The following is an 11,881-nucleotide window of genomic DNA, read 5'->3' as shown; positions in this document are numbered from 1 at the left end:
TGGGGGAGGGGCGGGCGGGGGAGGCGGAGGATTTGAAAGCCGGCAGTTTTGCTCTCCCCTCCGGGATTGGCTGCGCGGCGTGACGTCACCAGGGCGGCGCCCCTCCGCCCCGCGCCGCGTGCTGACGGCCGGCGTGCCGCAGCCGGCCGGCCCCGCCGCGCGTGGGCGGGGCTAAGGGGCGACGGCGCCCGCGCGGCGCCGCCAGCCGCGGGTCATGCCGGGACGTGTAGGCCTGTGAGGGGAGTACCCGGCATGCCTCGCGCGGAGCCTCCCCGCGGGGTTGCGGCCTGGGCATAGGCCTGGGCCCGGCCGGCCTGTTCCCTGTACCGCCCGCGTCCCGCCGTGCGAGTGGGGCAGTGTGACACCGGCCCTTGTCGCTGCCCTCGACTACCGCCGCTCCTGCCTCTCCAGAGCGCGGGCTCCGAGGCGCGGCAGCCGTGCCATTGGCTTCAGAGGGCTGAGTGGACCGGCGGCATGCACCCGAGCCCGTTCCACGACAGGCGTGCGGGGAGGAGGTCGCCGGAGAAGCTCTGAGTTGCTCTGCAGGCCTACCCCATACCCACAGAGGAGACACGAGTGACTTTTTCTATGAACCCTCATTTAGATAATGTCTCTGCAGATCTCATCTTTGTACTTAGGTGTTCTTGTCAAACCTTTCTGCTCAGGAAAGCGTTTTATCCAGCAGTGCGCCGTCATTCCTACTTAAGGATGAAAAAAGCATCGGTTTGCTTGACGGCTGCCTGTGTACATGGTGTTTGACATTTTCCTCTTGAGCATAGAAACAAAAGTACATCTGATGGCGTGAGGTGAGCTGTGCATAAACCTGCTTGCTGCTGGAGTGCATTTGCACAGGTCCTCTCAACACAAGCCCTTCTGTCTGAGTTGCGACCTACAGGCACTGACGTAGGTACCATTTCAGGTGGCAGCTGCAGATACTGGATGAGCTCAGCACTGAGGTGGGTAATAGGCTGGATTTATTCTGCCATTTGGTCCCAAAACATTATAGAGGCATTTTTCGTTCTCACAATTCTCCCAACTGTGGTATTAAGAAACAATATCAAATGCTTATATGGACCCAAGAAAACAATGTCAGTAATTGGCAATGCTGGGTGATGTGGGAGACTGTGTTGAGGGTGAAGGGCATGGTAGACCTTCTTTATTCTTGGGGGAATACAAAAAGCAATTAAGTTTCTTTATGGAGCATGACAGCTGAAGGAACAGAAGCCATAAACCAGTAGAGCAACCAGATAGAAAACTTGAGCAAGAGCTAACTCATAAATAGTAAGAGAAGTTTTTCTTGCAGCTGAAGAAAATTAAGATGCTGAGGCATTGACTAGATTACGATTGTATGTGAGAAGCATAAAGCTGCTGGAAAACGTAGAGCAGATGAGGGAATAAATTAGTGTGATCTTGAGAAGGAGCTTGAACTTGGAAAATATAAGCAAGGAATTTGGCACTTGTTATTAGTTCCTCACAATCTTTAGCAATAAACAGGATCATATCAAATAGATCTGATTCCCTTCTCTGTTTTTCTCTCAAATATTGGTTAATTACCTGGGCCAGAGAGGCGAGAATAAAGTCTTTGACTGTGGATGCAGCTATATTGGAATGAAGGTGCACTGTGCCGTTGTAGCATAGATCCATAGATTCATTCTCCCTCAAAGAATAGCTTTACAAATCAAAGTAATTTTTATGACACTGTAACTAGTTCGTAGCAGGGACTGGCGGCATTTTGACTCTGCTGACTACCTGCACATGAGACCTCGATAACCATGCTTGCAAACTGTGAAAATCTTCATGTTAACCACTAAGGAAAGATGTTATTTGATGAGAGGAGTGGTATAGGGTGGGTTGAGAGAGATATATATATATATATATATATATACATACACACACATGCTGGATCATGACCTTTGCAGGATACCTCTCAGTCTTACAGGAAAAGGAAATTGGGCCAGAGGGAAATATAATGTGACATTCAGTGGGGAAATTCAGTCTTGAAAATAAATGTTCTTGAATTAAAAAATAGTGCTTATTGCAGTATAACTCTTGATTGTGTGTAGATTTTGGTTTTGTTCTTCTTTCTTCTCAGCTCCTCCTAAGCCCTCTTCTTCTCGTCCAGCTGTGATGTCTTGCCTTTCAGAGGTGCTGCAGGGTTGGAGGCGTCCTGGGCTCTGTGACTCATTTGATGCTCAATGGCTCCCTGAGGCTGCCCTCCCAGTATGATCTGGCATTTCAGTACTCCCCGTGTTTACTTTCCCCCACCAGGCCTGCTCCACCTTTCTTCTGCCCAAAGCCACCCCTCGACAGGGATTGTCACTTCATGTACATTTTGCCCAACAGCTTCTCCAGCAGAGGCCCAGCTTGGTTAAACTCTACTCATTGTCATGCTGTCATTCCCTAAAAATAAAAGGTAACAAATCAGCTGAAGAGATAATAAAAACAAACATTGTCTTATCTGTGAATAACAGCAATCTTTGGATCATAATGACTATCTAAAAAAAGGGCCTTGTGATTAAATATTGTAAAGAGCGTACGACAGTGTTCTCCAGTGTCATATGGTACATTCTATAATTCGCAGCCTATATTTCATAAATTATCAGTTTATTGTGTTGACAGAGCTGCCAGAAGCCAATCCTACTCAACATAATAAAGTCTTTCCTTTTCTGATCAACACATTTTAAATACTAAACAAGTTTAGTACACTTCAGGTGATACCTTCTACCTGCCTCTGAATCTTGTCGGAGCTGCTCAGCTGCAAAGTGGCACTCTTTTGGGTCACTATAAATAGAGAAGCGAGACTGAGGAGTAAATGTGTAGCTGATTACATTGGAAAAGAGGTGACAATTTAAACCAGTGTCAGTCTGGAAATTATGATCTGACAGTAGACAGAATCCTTTAGGGAGAAGAAAACCTACCAGGGAAGCTGGACTGGGAGCTGAGCATAACTCATTTCAGAAGGTTATCTGAAGTGAATGGTAGTGCAGCTGGGCAGGGAAGGATGAACCCCCTGTCTCAGGCAGTCTGCGTGTCTCTGGTTTCACAACCGTTTCCCACCACAGAATAATGCGTGTCGCTGGGCCCCTGCTTCCCACCAGCAACTCCGGTCCTGGGGCTCCGTCCACATGGGCTGCTGTGGAGATTCAGTCCACTTTCTGGAAATATTGAGGGATTTGGGATGAAAACAAGCCAAAAATCTGGTTCCAAAAAGTACCGAAACTTGTATGTATAGTTATAAATATATAAATACATATGCATGTGCATATAAATTATATATAATGTGTGTATAATTTATAATACCCAATAATATATAATATAATAATAATATGTTATGTTTACACACACTGTGTATTCCTTTCCACCCAAAGTTTTATGTTTTCACAAGACCTTATTTAAAGGGAACCCCTCAGCAGTGCGGCGTGGAATAAGTAAGGTCTGGCTGGAACAGATAATTGCTCTGCCACAAGCAACGGCTCTAGCCCCCTTCGAGCAAACATACGTGGGTGGGCAAAAGGGTCGCTGCTTCACATATGTGATAATCCCATGGTGGGGGGTGTCTCGTAATTCAGTTCGTTGCTGCCCTTCGCGTGCAGGCAATCGCTCTGCAGAGGCAGCTTTCCTTTCTTCTGGAGTATATTTTATATATCAGCAAAGACAACCGGGAAGAAGAAAAAAGTTGCATTAAAATAAGAATGCAGCCTCAACCGCTTAAGTGCTTTCATTTTTATTATTTTTTTGTTTTAAGCCCAATTCACCTTAAAGAATCTCAAAACTAACCACAAGGGAAAGATCTGTAAATTTTTGTAATGGAACGCGGTAGCCTCTAGGGCCCAGAGGATATGCAGGGAGGCATTTTCTCTTGCTGGTGCAGCTGAGAGCGAGCCAGCGAGCGAGACCTGGAAATGAAAGTAAAGAGATCAGGAGGCACATGGAGGGAGCTGCAGGGGCAGCCGATCCAGAAGCAGAATGCTGCCTTCTGTAATTAAATAGCACTTACTATTATTATTACTTCTTGTAATAATACATAAATAATATCTCTAGTAATACAATACCATTTATCAAGGGAAGTTTATACGTAGTGTGGGGGGAAAACCCAAGGAGAGGTGAGTCCTTTAGTATTATTTTGGGGGGATTATTTTTGTCTTAATACAATTCTGTGTGTGTATGTCTGTGTATGTAGAAAGGGAGTGGACTTGAGAAACAAGAAAATCTGGATGTTGCTTCATTAGAAAGTAAAGGTTTCAGATAAGTAACTACATGGATAAAACGTTGTGTAATTGCAAATTAAAAAAAAAGTGGAGAAAGATAATATGGGTGAGATTTTGAAGCTAACCCCCTCTTCCGCCAAAAATGTGGGGTTTGCAAAAAAATAATTGTCAGAGATCCTAATCCCACCCCCTGGAAAAAAATGTGGTAGTAGTCTAAAAGCGAATAGCTAGGGGAAAAGCCTGTATGAAAAACTTAGTATTAATTGTGTTTCTGCCTGTATGTGGTTTGTTGTTTTGGGAGCTGTGTTCAGATCCATATTTAGGTTGCAGTTTCCCCCTCTTGTTTGGTATAAACCCCGTGAAGCAGCAGAGAAGCCCTTGTGGAATAGGTTTTCAGATGCAGCTTCCATAGGGGCTTGTAAAGTTTATCAAATATGAAGGTTGTGGGATTTTTTTTTCCTTTTCTTCTTTTCTTTTCCAAATTCTTTAATGCTTTAGACAGTTTCCGGGTGACACGGGAGGTTATATATATGTATATTTTTTTTTTTTCCTTAAAGTCGCCTCCCAGACTCTTGGAGATGTGTGATTTTTATTTAAGTGGATGGGGGGTGAGGAAGGAGGAAGAGTATGTGTTGGTTTGTTTTCCTTTTCCCGGGGAAGCCTGGGTATCTTCTACCGCAGGAGACCCCTCCCAGCACGACCGGGGTGCGGGAGATACCGGGGTGCCGGCTCCTGGCCGGGCCGCGGGGAGTGCGGGAGGCGCCGCCGGCCTCTCTCTGCCCTGGCCGGCCGAGGTGGCGCCTCCGCCTGCGGCGGCCACTAGGCAAGGCCGGGGATCGGCGGCCTAGTGCTGGGGGTTGGGCGAGGAGGTGAGCGGGGGCTCCCGCTCCACCCGTGTGGGAACCGGCCCCGAAATTTAATTTTTAAAGCGAGGCAGGGGAGGGCGAGCTGGGTGGGCACAAAACGAAGCGCAAGTGGCTGATGGATGGGCAGCATCATCCCACCACACCGTCCTCATGCCCCGGCCGAAATGCAGTGCCCCTCAGGAAGGGCCCAGAGTGCTGGGGCAGGAGGAAGGGTGGCCCACAGTACATGGGGGTGTTATGTGGGGGGTGCCTGCAGTAAACAGAGTGTTACGGGTGGGATGCAAGGCTGGAGGGAGTGGAAAATAGGGTGGTGGGGGCCAGGGTGGTCTCTTGAGGCTTTGGCCGCTATCTCCATCTCCTTCCTCGGGAAATATCTGGTTGATGCTTTTATTTTCATCTGGGGGTGAGGGGGTCATTGCCGCCTCACCCTGCGTTTCCTGGAGGTATTGCTGGGTGAAGCTGGTGGCACCCCAATGCCAGCCGCTCCCATGGTGCTGCAGGGCAGGAGTGGGATCAGTGGGGTGCCAGGGTGTGGGAGAGCGGCCACAGAGGTACCTTGGGGTGGCTGGCACGTGAAGGGATAGTCGTCAGACCCCATGGGCACAGCATGGTGGTGGGGACCTTGAGAGCTGTCAGCTGTGAGAAGCATTCAAACCCGGGGAGTGGGCGATGGCAGAGAGCAGCTACGGGAGCGAGTGGGAGCCTGTCTTTGTAGTGGGCTGTGAGGCTTGTCCTCTGCTTGATGTGAGTCCAGTTACCTGTTCTGCTGCACCACCGGGGTGGCCAAACTGCAGCCAGTGAAAGACTCCATGTTGCAGACTAGTGCATCCTGGAGCCTTTTGACCGGAGCAGAGCACACACAGCCTGGGGCTGAGCTCTTGTCTCAGCCCTATGACCTGCCATTTGCATCTCGGTGCACTTATTTCTGGCTGAAATGTTACATTCAAAGCCTGGAAGTCAATCAAGTGAGAACTCATTGTCATCCCAGAAATATAGTATGAAAAACTTCGCCCAAATTCAGCTCTGGCAGGGTTGCGAATAACACCCAGCCCTTGATAAGGTATATTCAAGTCTTTTCGTTCATCTCGTAGTGTCTCATAGAGTGAATCTACCCAGTTTGTGATTGAGTCACCCTGTTTACTGGCTTGTGCTTCCTTCTGAATGCAAGAAAACCATTTTGCCTATCTGTCTGCAGTGTTTTATTTCTGTCTGGCAAATAGTTTGTAACTCATTGACAAACTATGAATAAAGTCCTCTCTAGATGCTGGACCAGAGAGGATAAACATCTCTGGACTGCAAGGATAAGAGCTTTGTAGTGGGGATATAAATACTCTGGATTCGAATTCTGATGGTGATTTGAGCAGACAAGTCTGGACAGACAGATTTGAGGGGGGGCGGGGCGGGGAAGGACGCTTAGCACACTGCTTCATTAAATGTTTTCCGCTGTGTTTCTAAAAATATTTAAAAGACTGAGAAAACAAAAGCTAAAGAGGCTCTGCACTTAATTATGCATCAGCTGTGGTATGGTGTGCAGCAGAGCTGAAGAGTTGCACATGTGTGTGGCTCGCTGTGTCTTGGGTTTCCTGGCCTAACGGGTCTGAGGCTTGGTGCGAGCATCGAAGGAGACACGGTGAAGGGGCAGGGATGACGAGGGGAGACAGAACTGACCAGAGTTTGCTGGGGAGGTGGCAGGGGAGGAGGTGTAAGGAGCAAAATGAGGAGTCCGAATGGCAGCCTCCAGCAGCGATGGGGCAGACAGGACAGGGGAGAGGTCTGTCATGTGTGGAGGAGGGTGCTGGTATGGAGTCAGATTGAAAGGGAAAGGTGGTTGTTCCTGAGAAATATGAAAGAAGTTCTTAGGGCAGCAGCATGTGATGTGCGTTTTGAGGGTGTTGCCATGAGGAGATGAGCCTTATGTGCAAAGTCGTGACATAAGCGTGAAGGCGTGATGGAGCTTTAGCAGAGGAAGCTGGTCACCCACTTGCAAGGAAAGAGGAATGTGGGGCAGAATCAGGGAGCAACAGTCTGGAGGGGAGATCAGGCCTGTGGTTTATGTCTAAAGAAGGCAATGCAGGGTCTTGGGTTGGAGAACGTTCACTGTGGGAGATGAGGGCAGTGCTGCAGAGATTAAACAGAATGCAGGGCACAGAGGTTTTTTTTTAATGAGGGTTTTGTAGCAAGGATCAAAACTGTAGCTGGGTATTGTGGGACTTACAGAGATGCAGTATGTTGGTCAGCCATCCACATGAAGCAAGGATGAAGATACGTGTGTTGGATGTGGTGGCAATGGTGGTGAGGAGAGAGAGACTGAAGGGGAGCTCCAGGATGCAAGAGGAGTTGGATAACTCTAGGAAGGAGACATTCTGGAGCCTTTCCCTGTAGTCCTTTGGCTCCACTCCAGCTTCTGGTCAGTAATGTTTGAATGCCCTTCTCTGTGGGCAAGCAACAGTAACCATTTCCCATTGTAACACATGCCCACATCCTGCTGTGTAGGATGTTTTAGCAGTGGGGTCAGGGTAGCGGTGAGAACAGGTAGAGATCTCTTCTTCGCTCCTTGCAGTAGTGTTTTAAGAGCTGAGCTCAGAAGCAGAGCTTGAAGTAGGCTGTGCATATCAGAAGCTTTTCAAGGTGATGATCTGTTTTGTGGATATACACGATTGTGAACATGGGCCACAGCATTTTTGGAGTGTAGCCATGGACTTTGTGATGACGAGCCAGCGTTCAGCTGCTCTCCCCACAGTCACCAACAATCTCCCTTTTCATCAGATCCGTGGGCTGCTGCTTCACTTCCCTGAGTTTTGTTCTCTCCAGCATGGCTCATGTCAGGGAGCAGAAAGAGCAGCTGCTTCTCCAGGGCGGGCAAACTAGGAGCCAGAGGTGATGACAGCCACCAGCAGTGCCCTCATTAACTAGGGTACAGTCCCACCATACCTTAACAGGGCAGGCAGAATAAGATGCTGATAGCAGTCCCAGAGAAGATGAGGTGGTTAATTGGGTCCAGGGACTACCCAGAAAGTCCAGAGAGATGGTGCCAGAGATAGGACTAGAGACAAGCTACCTACAGTGTAGGTCCAAGATTTGTCCAGGAGATACAACTGAGGACAGGTGTACCTACAGTATGGCTCAGGTGAGGCAGTACGCCTAGACCTGAGCTTAAATGGAGCTCCTGGACCATGGGCAGGGGGTGTGTGGGTGGGGGTCTGAGGTGAGGCTGTTTGGGGTATTTAAAGCCAGTTAGTGCACTCAGGGCCTAGATGGCTAGCAATTCCTCCTTCCTTCCAGTCCTTTCCTCCATCAGCCTTTGTGAGGATCCCCTTGACCTTTTAAGTCCTCTTCTGCCCCCCCAATTTATGTCTTGTCATTTCCTGTGGTGGCTCTTTCCCCACCCTTGTCTCTGATAGCCCTCGCAGTTCTCCCCTACAGTGCTTTGGGGTTACTCTGCCCTCTTTTGTGGCTTTCACTGCTGTCTGTGGAAATGGTACCTACTGCTCCTCTTCACCTTGACTGTTCTCTTACTTCATCTGCCTTTGCAGAATTTCATGCAAGGAAAAATATCAAATGAACTGCCTCTGTCTCTTTTTCTACCCCTCAAGCCTGTCTGCCCGTAGCGTTAGTGATCATATTAACCTCACAGTCTCCTTTTTAAAATTCCTTCTTTCTTCCTGATTGTTCATTATCCAGGTTATTTATAAATCATTCCAGGCCTTCTGTTGGTGGTGTACTGAAGTCTACATGCTCTTCTCCATCGCTTCTGTTAAAAGCCTTTATAGAGATGCTGATCATCACTTACCTTGGCTGTTGGCTTTCGCTTTCTTGCTGCGCTGCCCATCCCGTTCCAAATGCAGCTGCTTAAAATCTTCTACCTGCTGCTTGGACCAGATTGCTCTCAAATCTAACGTCTGATGACATACAAACCGCACAGTGTCACTTTCAAGCTCTTGCTTCCTTCTGCTACCACTTCTTTCTGGTCTTTTTCTCGTTGCTGCCTTTCCCCCTTCCTTCAACTCTCCTTCTTGGTAAAGGGCAGGTATTAATTCTTCTACATTTTGCATGGCGCAGAGCACAATCAATAAAGGCTTGCTGAGTTGCCGTGATTGATTTTAACGTACCTTAAAGGTCCCTTCACCCTGTGCCAGACTGAATGTGCCATAGATACCGTAAGATACCTTAGAATGGTAGGGATGGCCTTAATGTAAAATGGAGCTGGGCAGTAACGCTCTCCAAGCTGTTGTATTGTACAGTTAAAGAAATTACTTTTGTTTTTGTCGTAATCTCTTCAGAGGTGATCCCAGGCTGGGAGGGCACTGTGTCTTCAACTCCATCTCATCTCAGTGTTTCTGTGCTTGCTGCCTTTGTCCCCAAGTTACCATTCCTCAGATGCTGAGCATTGTTTGAGATCACAGTTGGGAAATTTGCTGTCACCAGCAACTCTGTTTTGCCACAAAGTGCCATCTCTTTTCCCCTTCTTTATTCTTTTCTTGCATGGCAGACCTGTGTTACCTTGGGGAGAGGTCAGGGAGGAGCCATTCCAGGATTTGCTCCCAAAACACGGGGGATGAAGCTCCTGTATCTAATGGTGTGATTCAAACCCATTTTAGGTGAGAAAAGGGACATTATTCCAAAATGGCTCCATCATACTCCTTACCTGCCTGCGCTCGCAGGGACCCAGACTGGATTTGGTCAAACCTAGACAAGTTACTGTGCCCATTTGTGTCCCTGACTAGGTAGAGATAAATCTTTCTGGAGTCTTCCTCAAGTGCTGCCCACCCCAATTTAAAGCGCTGCAGGATGGGGCCCTGCCCCCTCTCTGAAGGAGCGTTCCCAAGTCTCCGCTGCTCTTGCCTGCGGATTTTCAGCACGAAATTCCCATTACTTACATTCATCACTGTTCTTTTATGTGGACCACGGCAAGCAATTCCATCTCCTTCCTTTGCGTCTCTTTTCTGTAATATGCCTCCAGACACCTCACATAGATGAATTGTTTCATATGCCATGCGGTAAACCAGTTTAAAACTGTCCAAGATAAATAGTGGTTAGAATTGCTTATCATGGGAGGGACCCAGCACAAATTCCTGAAATGACTGCCAGTGCAGGAGGAATGCTGATTTTTTTTTTTCCTTTCTTAGAAGGCAGTCATGATTATAGTCGGTTCCCATTGCTTTATTTACTGGCAGTCTAAGTAGAGAGCTCAAATTGAAGTAATTCTTCTTTGCCCAGGTATCCTGCCAGTGGCATGTGAGAAAAAGCAGATACTTGGTAGTGAGCTGCTTGCCATCTTGTGTCTGCTGTGTGGATAAATCATGGACTTCGGTGTTCAGGGCATCTGGTCTGGAACATTTTGTTAGTAGTAAATTCAGGCACACACAAAATACTGTACTGCTTAATTGCCAGCAAGACCTATAATGACTCATTTTGTGTTGTTTTTTTCTTCTTCCTCAGCAGCGACTATAATGGAGAGACAGAAGAGAAAACAAGAAATAGAGAAAGGACTTCAGTTCATTCAGTAAGTGGACAACCTCATTGTTTCCTGTGGCTTTGGAGGCGGTTGTCTTCATATCCAGGATTGCAGGAACTGAGTTCTTCCTATTCACCACTTTGGGGCTTCTGCGTGGGAAAGAGATACTGGTCCTGAGGCTTTTCACTGTGGTTCTTTAGGGTGCTTCTTGTCCTACCCTATCTCTAAACTTGTAATTGTGTAATTTTAATTTCCTCGGGTTTTGCCCTCCATTGCAGTTCCAGGATGATCTTTATAGTCAGCATAATGCAAATAGTACTTGGCCCTTCTACTTTGTCGTCAGCAGGAAGATCTCAAAGTGCTCTCTCAACAAGGTTATCCCACCTTTCTTAGGAAGGGAGATGATAGTGTTTCTGTTTTGTAGGTGAGGAAGGCAGGGTAAATGACTTGCCAGGTGCCCCATATAGTGCCTATAGCAGAAATAGATGACCTAGGCTCTTTTACAGTTGCCAGCCTGGTAGGTGCCTCAGGACACTTTTCTGTGAATATCATGTGGCCTTCTAGAGCTTGAGGTAGTTGCTCATGTGGTAGCTGCAAGTCCAAGTGCTTCCTAATAAAGTACATTAGTGTTTTTTCCCTCCAGTGTTTGAGTTAGCAAAGGCCTCAGACTCAGGTCCAAGTTCCATGGTGAGTAAGGAAGCAGCAAGATTGTAATCAGATTGTTCGAGGGTTTTTTAAGGTCTGCTTTGAGTCCTGCAGTAATTATGGCTGAAATCTGTGCATCTACAATAGGAAAAAAAGCCAGATCTTCTGTGTTACATATTTATATCCTGTGGCATGGCAATGATATTTTAGCCCCAGACTGAGACTAAACGGGGTTTATAACCCAGTTTCAGAGAGGCAATTGTGAGGTTTATTTATTAGAAAGAAAATAATTTAGAAATATGTGGTAGTGTTCATGCTTCTGGAGCATATTTTGAACTCTGAACCAGAGGCAGTGTCATTTGTTGGCTTGTTTTGATGTGAAAGAGGAGTAGTCCAATTTTATAAGCAGCATGAATGTTTCTTACAAAGCCAAGGCATTTCCTGTAGTTAATTTTAAGGAGCAGATGATGATTAGATTAGATAATAGAAATATAAAAAAAGTTTATTCTCTGACCAATAAGATCATGTATATTACATTGTATTTCAAAGGTGAGGAGGGCCATGAAAGGTGCTAATGATTTCTCTAGAGCCTATTGTTTTCTCTTGAAGAGGAAAAATAAATACATGTGGACCGAACCTGGATGACCTGGGTGGTCTGATTTGAAGAACAGAAACTTTCATCTAAGTCTCGGTGCTGTTGTGGGGTA

General features: G+C 47.0%; 1 protein-coding gene and 1 long non-coding RNA gene across 10 annotated transcripts in view; both read left to right on the top strand.

Annotated features, from left to right (window-relative positions):
• The first annotated feature begins 253 nt into the window (after window positions 1-253).
• LOC137664195 (uncharacterized) lies at window positions 254-2,457 on the top strand. Its single transcript, XR_011048262.1, has 2 exons — window positions 254-956; window positions 2,093-2,457. It is a non-coding gene; the product is annotated as an uncharacterized lncRNA (long non-coding RNA).
• Window positions 2,458-3,890: 1,433 nt separating this feature from the next.
• The window catches only part of ZC3H7B (zinc finger CCCH-type containing 7B), a 53,758-nt gene continuing 45,767 nt past the window's right edge, over window positions 3,891-11,881 (top strand). For 6 of the 9 annotated variants that reach the window (XM_068400848.1, XM_068400842.1, XM_068400845.1 and 3 more), the window contains exons 1-2: window positions 3,891-4,103; window positions 10,514-10,577. In XM_068400848.1, the coding sequence (XP_068256949.1) occupies window positions 10,525-10,577 (53 nt within the window). In that variant the 5' untranslated portion in view covers window positions 3,891-4,103; window positions 10,514-10,524. The remainder of the gene's footprint in view (window positions 4,104-10,513; window positions 10,578-11,881) is intronic. The other 3 variants (XM_068400846.1, XM_068400847.1, XM_068400840.1) reach the window with 2 other exon arrangements.

This window comes from Nyctibius grandis, chromosome 5 (assembly GCF_013368605.1).
Source record: "Nyctibius grandis isolate bNycGra1 chromosome 5, bNycGra1.pri, whole genome shotgun sequence".
Classification (NCBI taxonomy): domain Eukaryota; kingdom Metazoa; phylum Chordata; class Aves; order Nyctibiiformes; family Nyctibiidae; genus Nyctibius; species Nyctibius grandis.
This window is presented reverse-complemented; position numbering and strand designations above follow the sequence as displayed.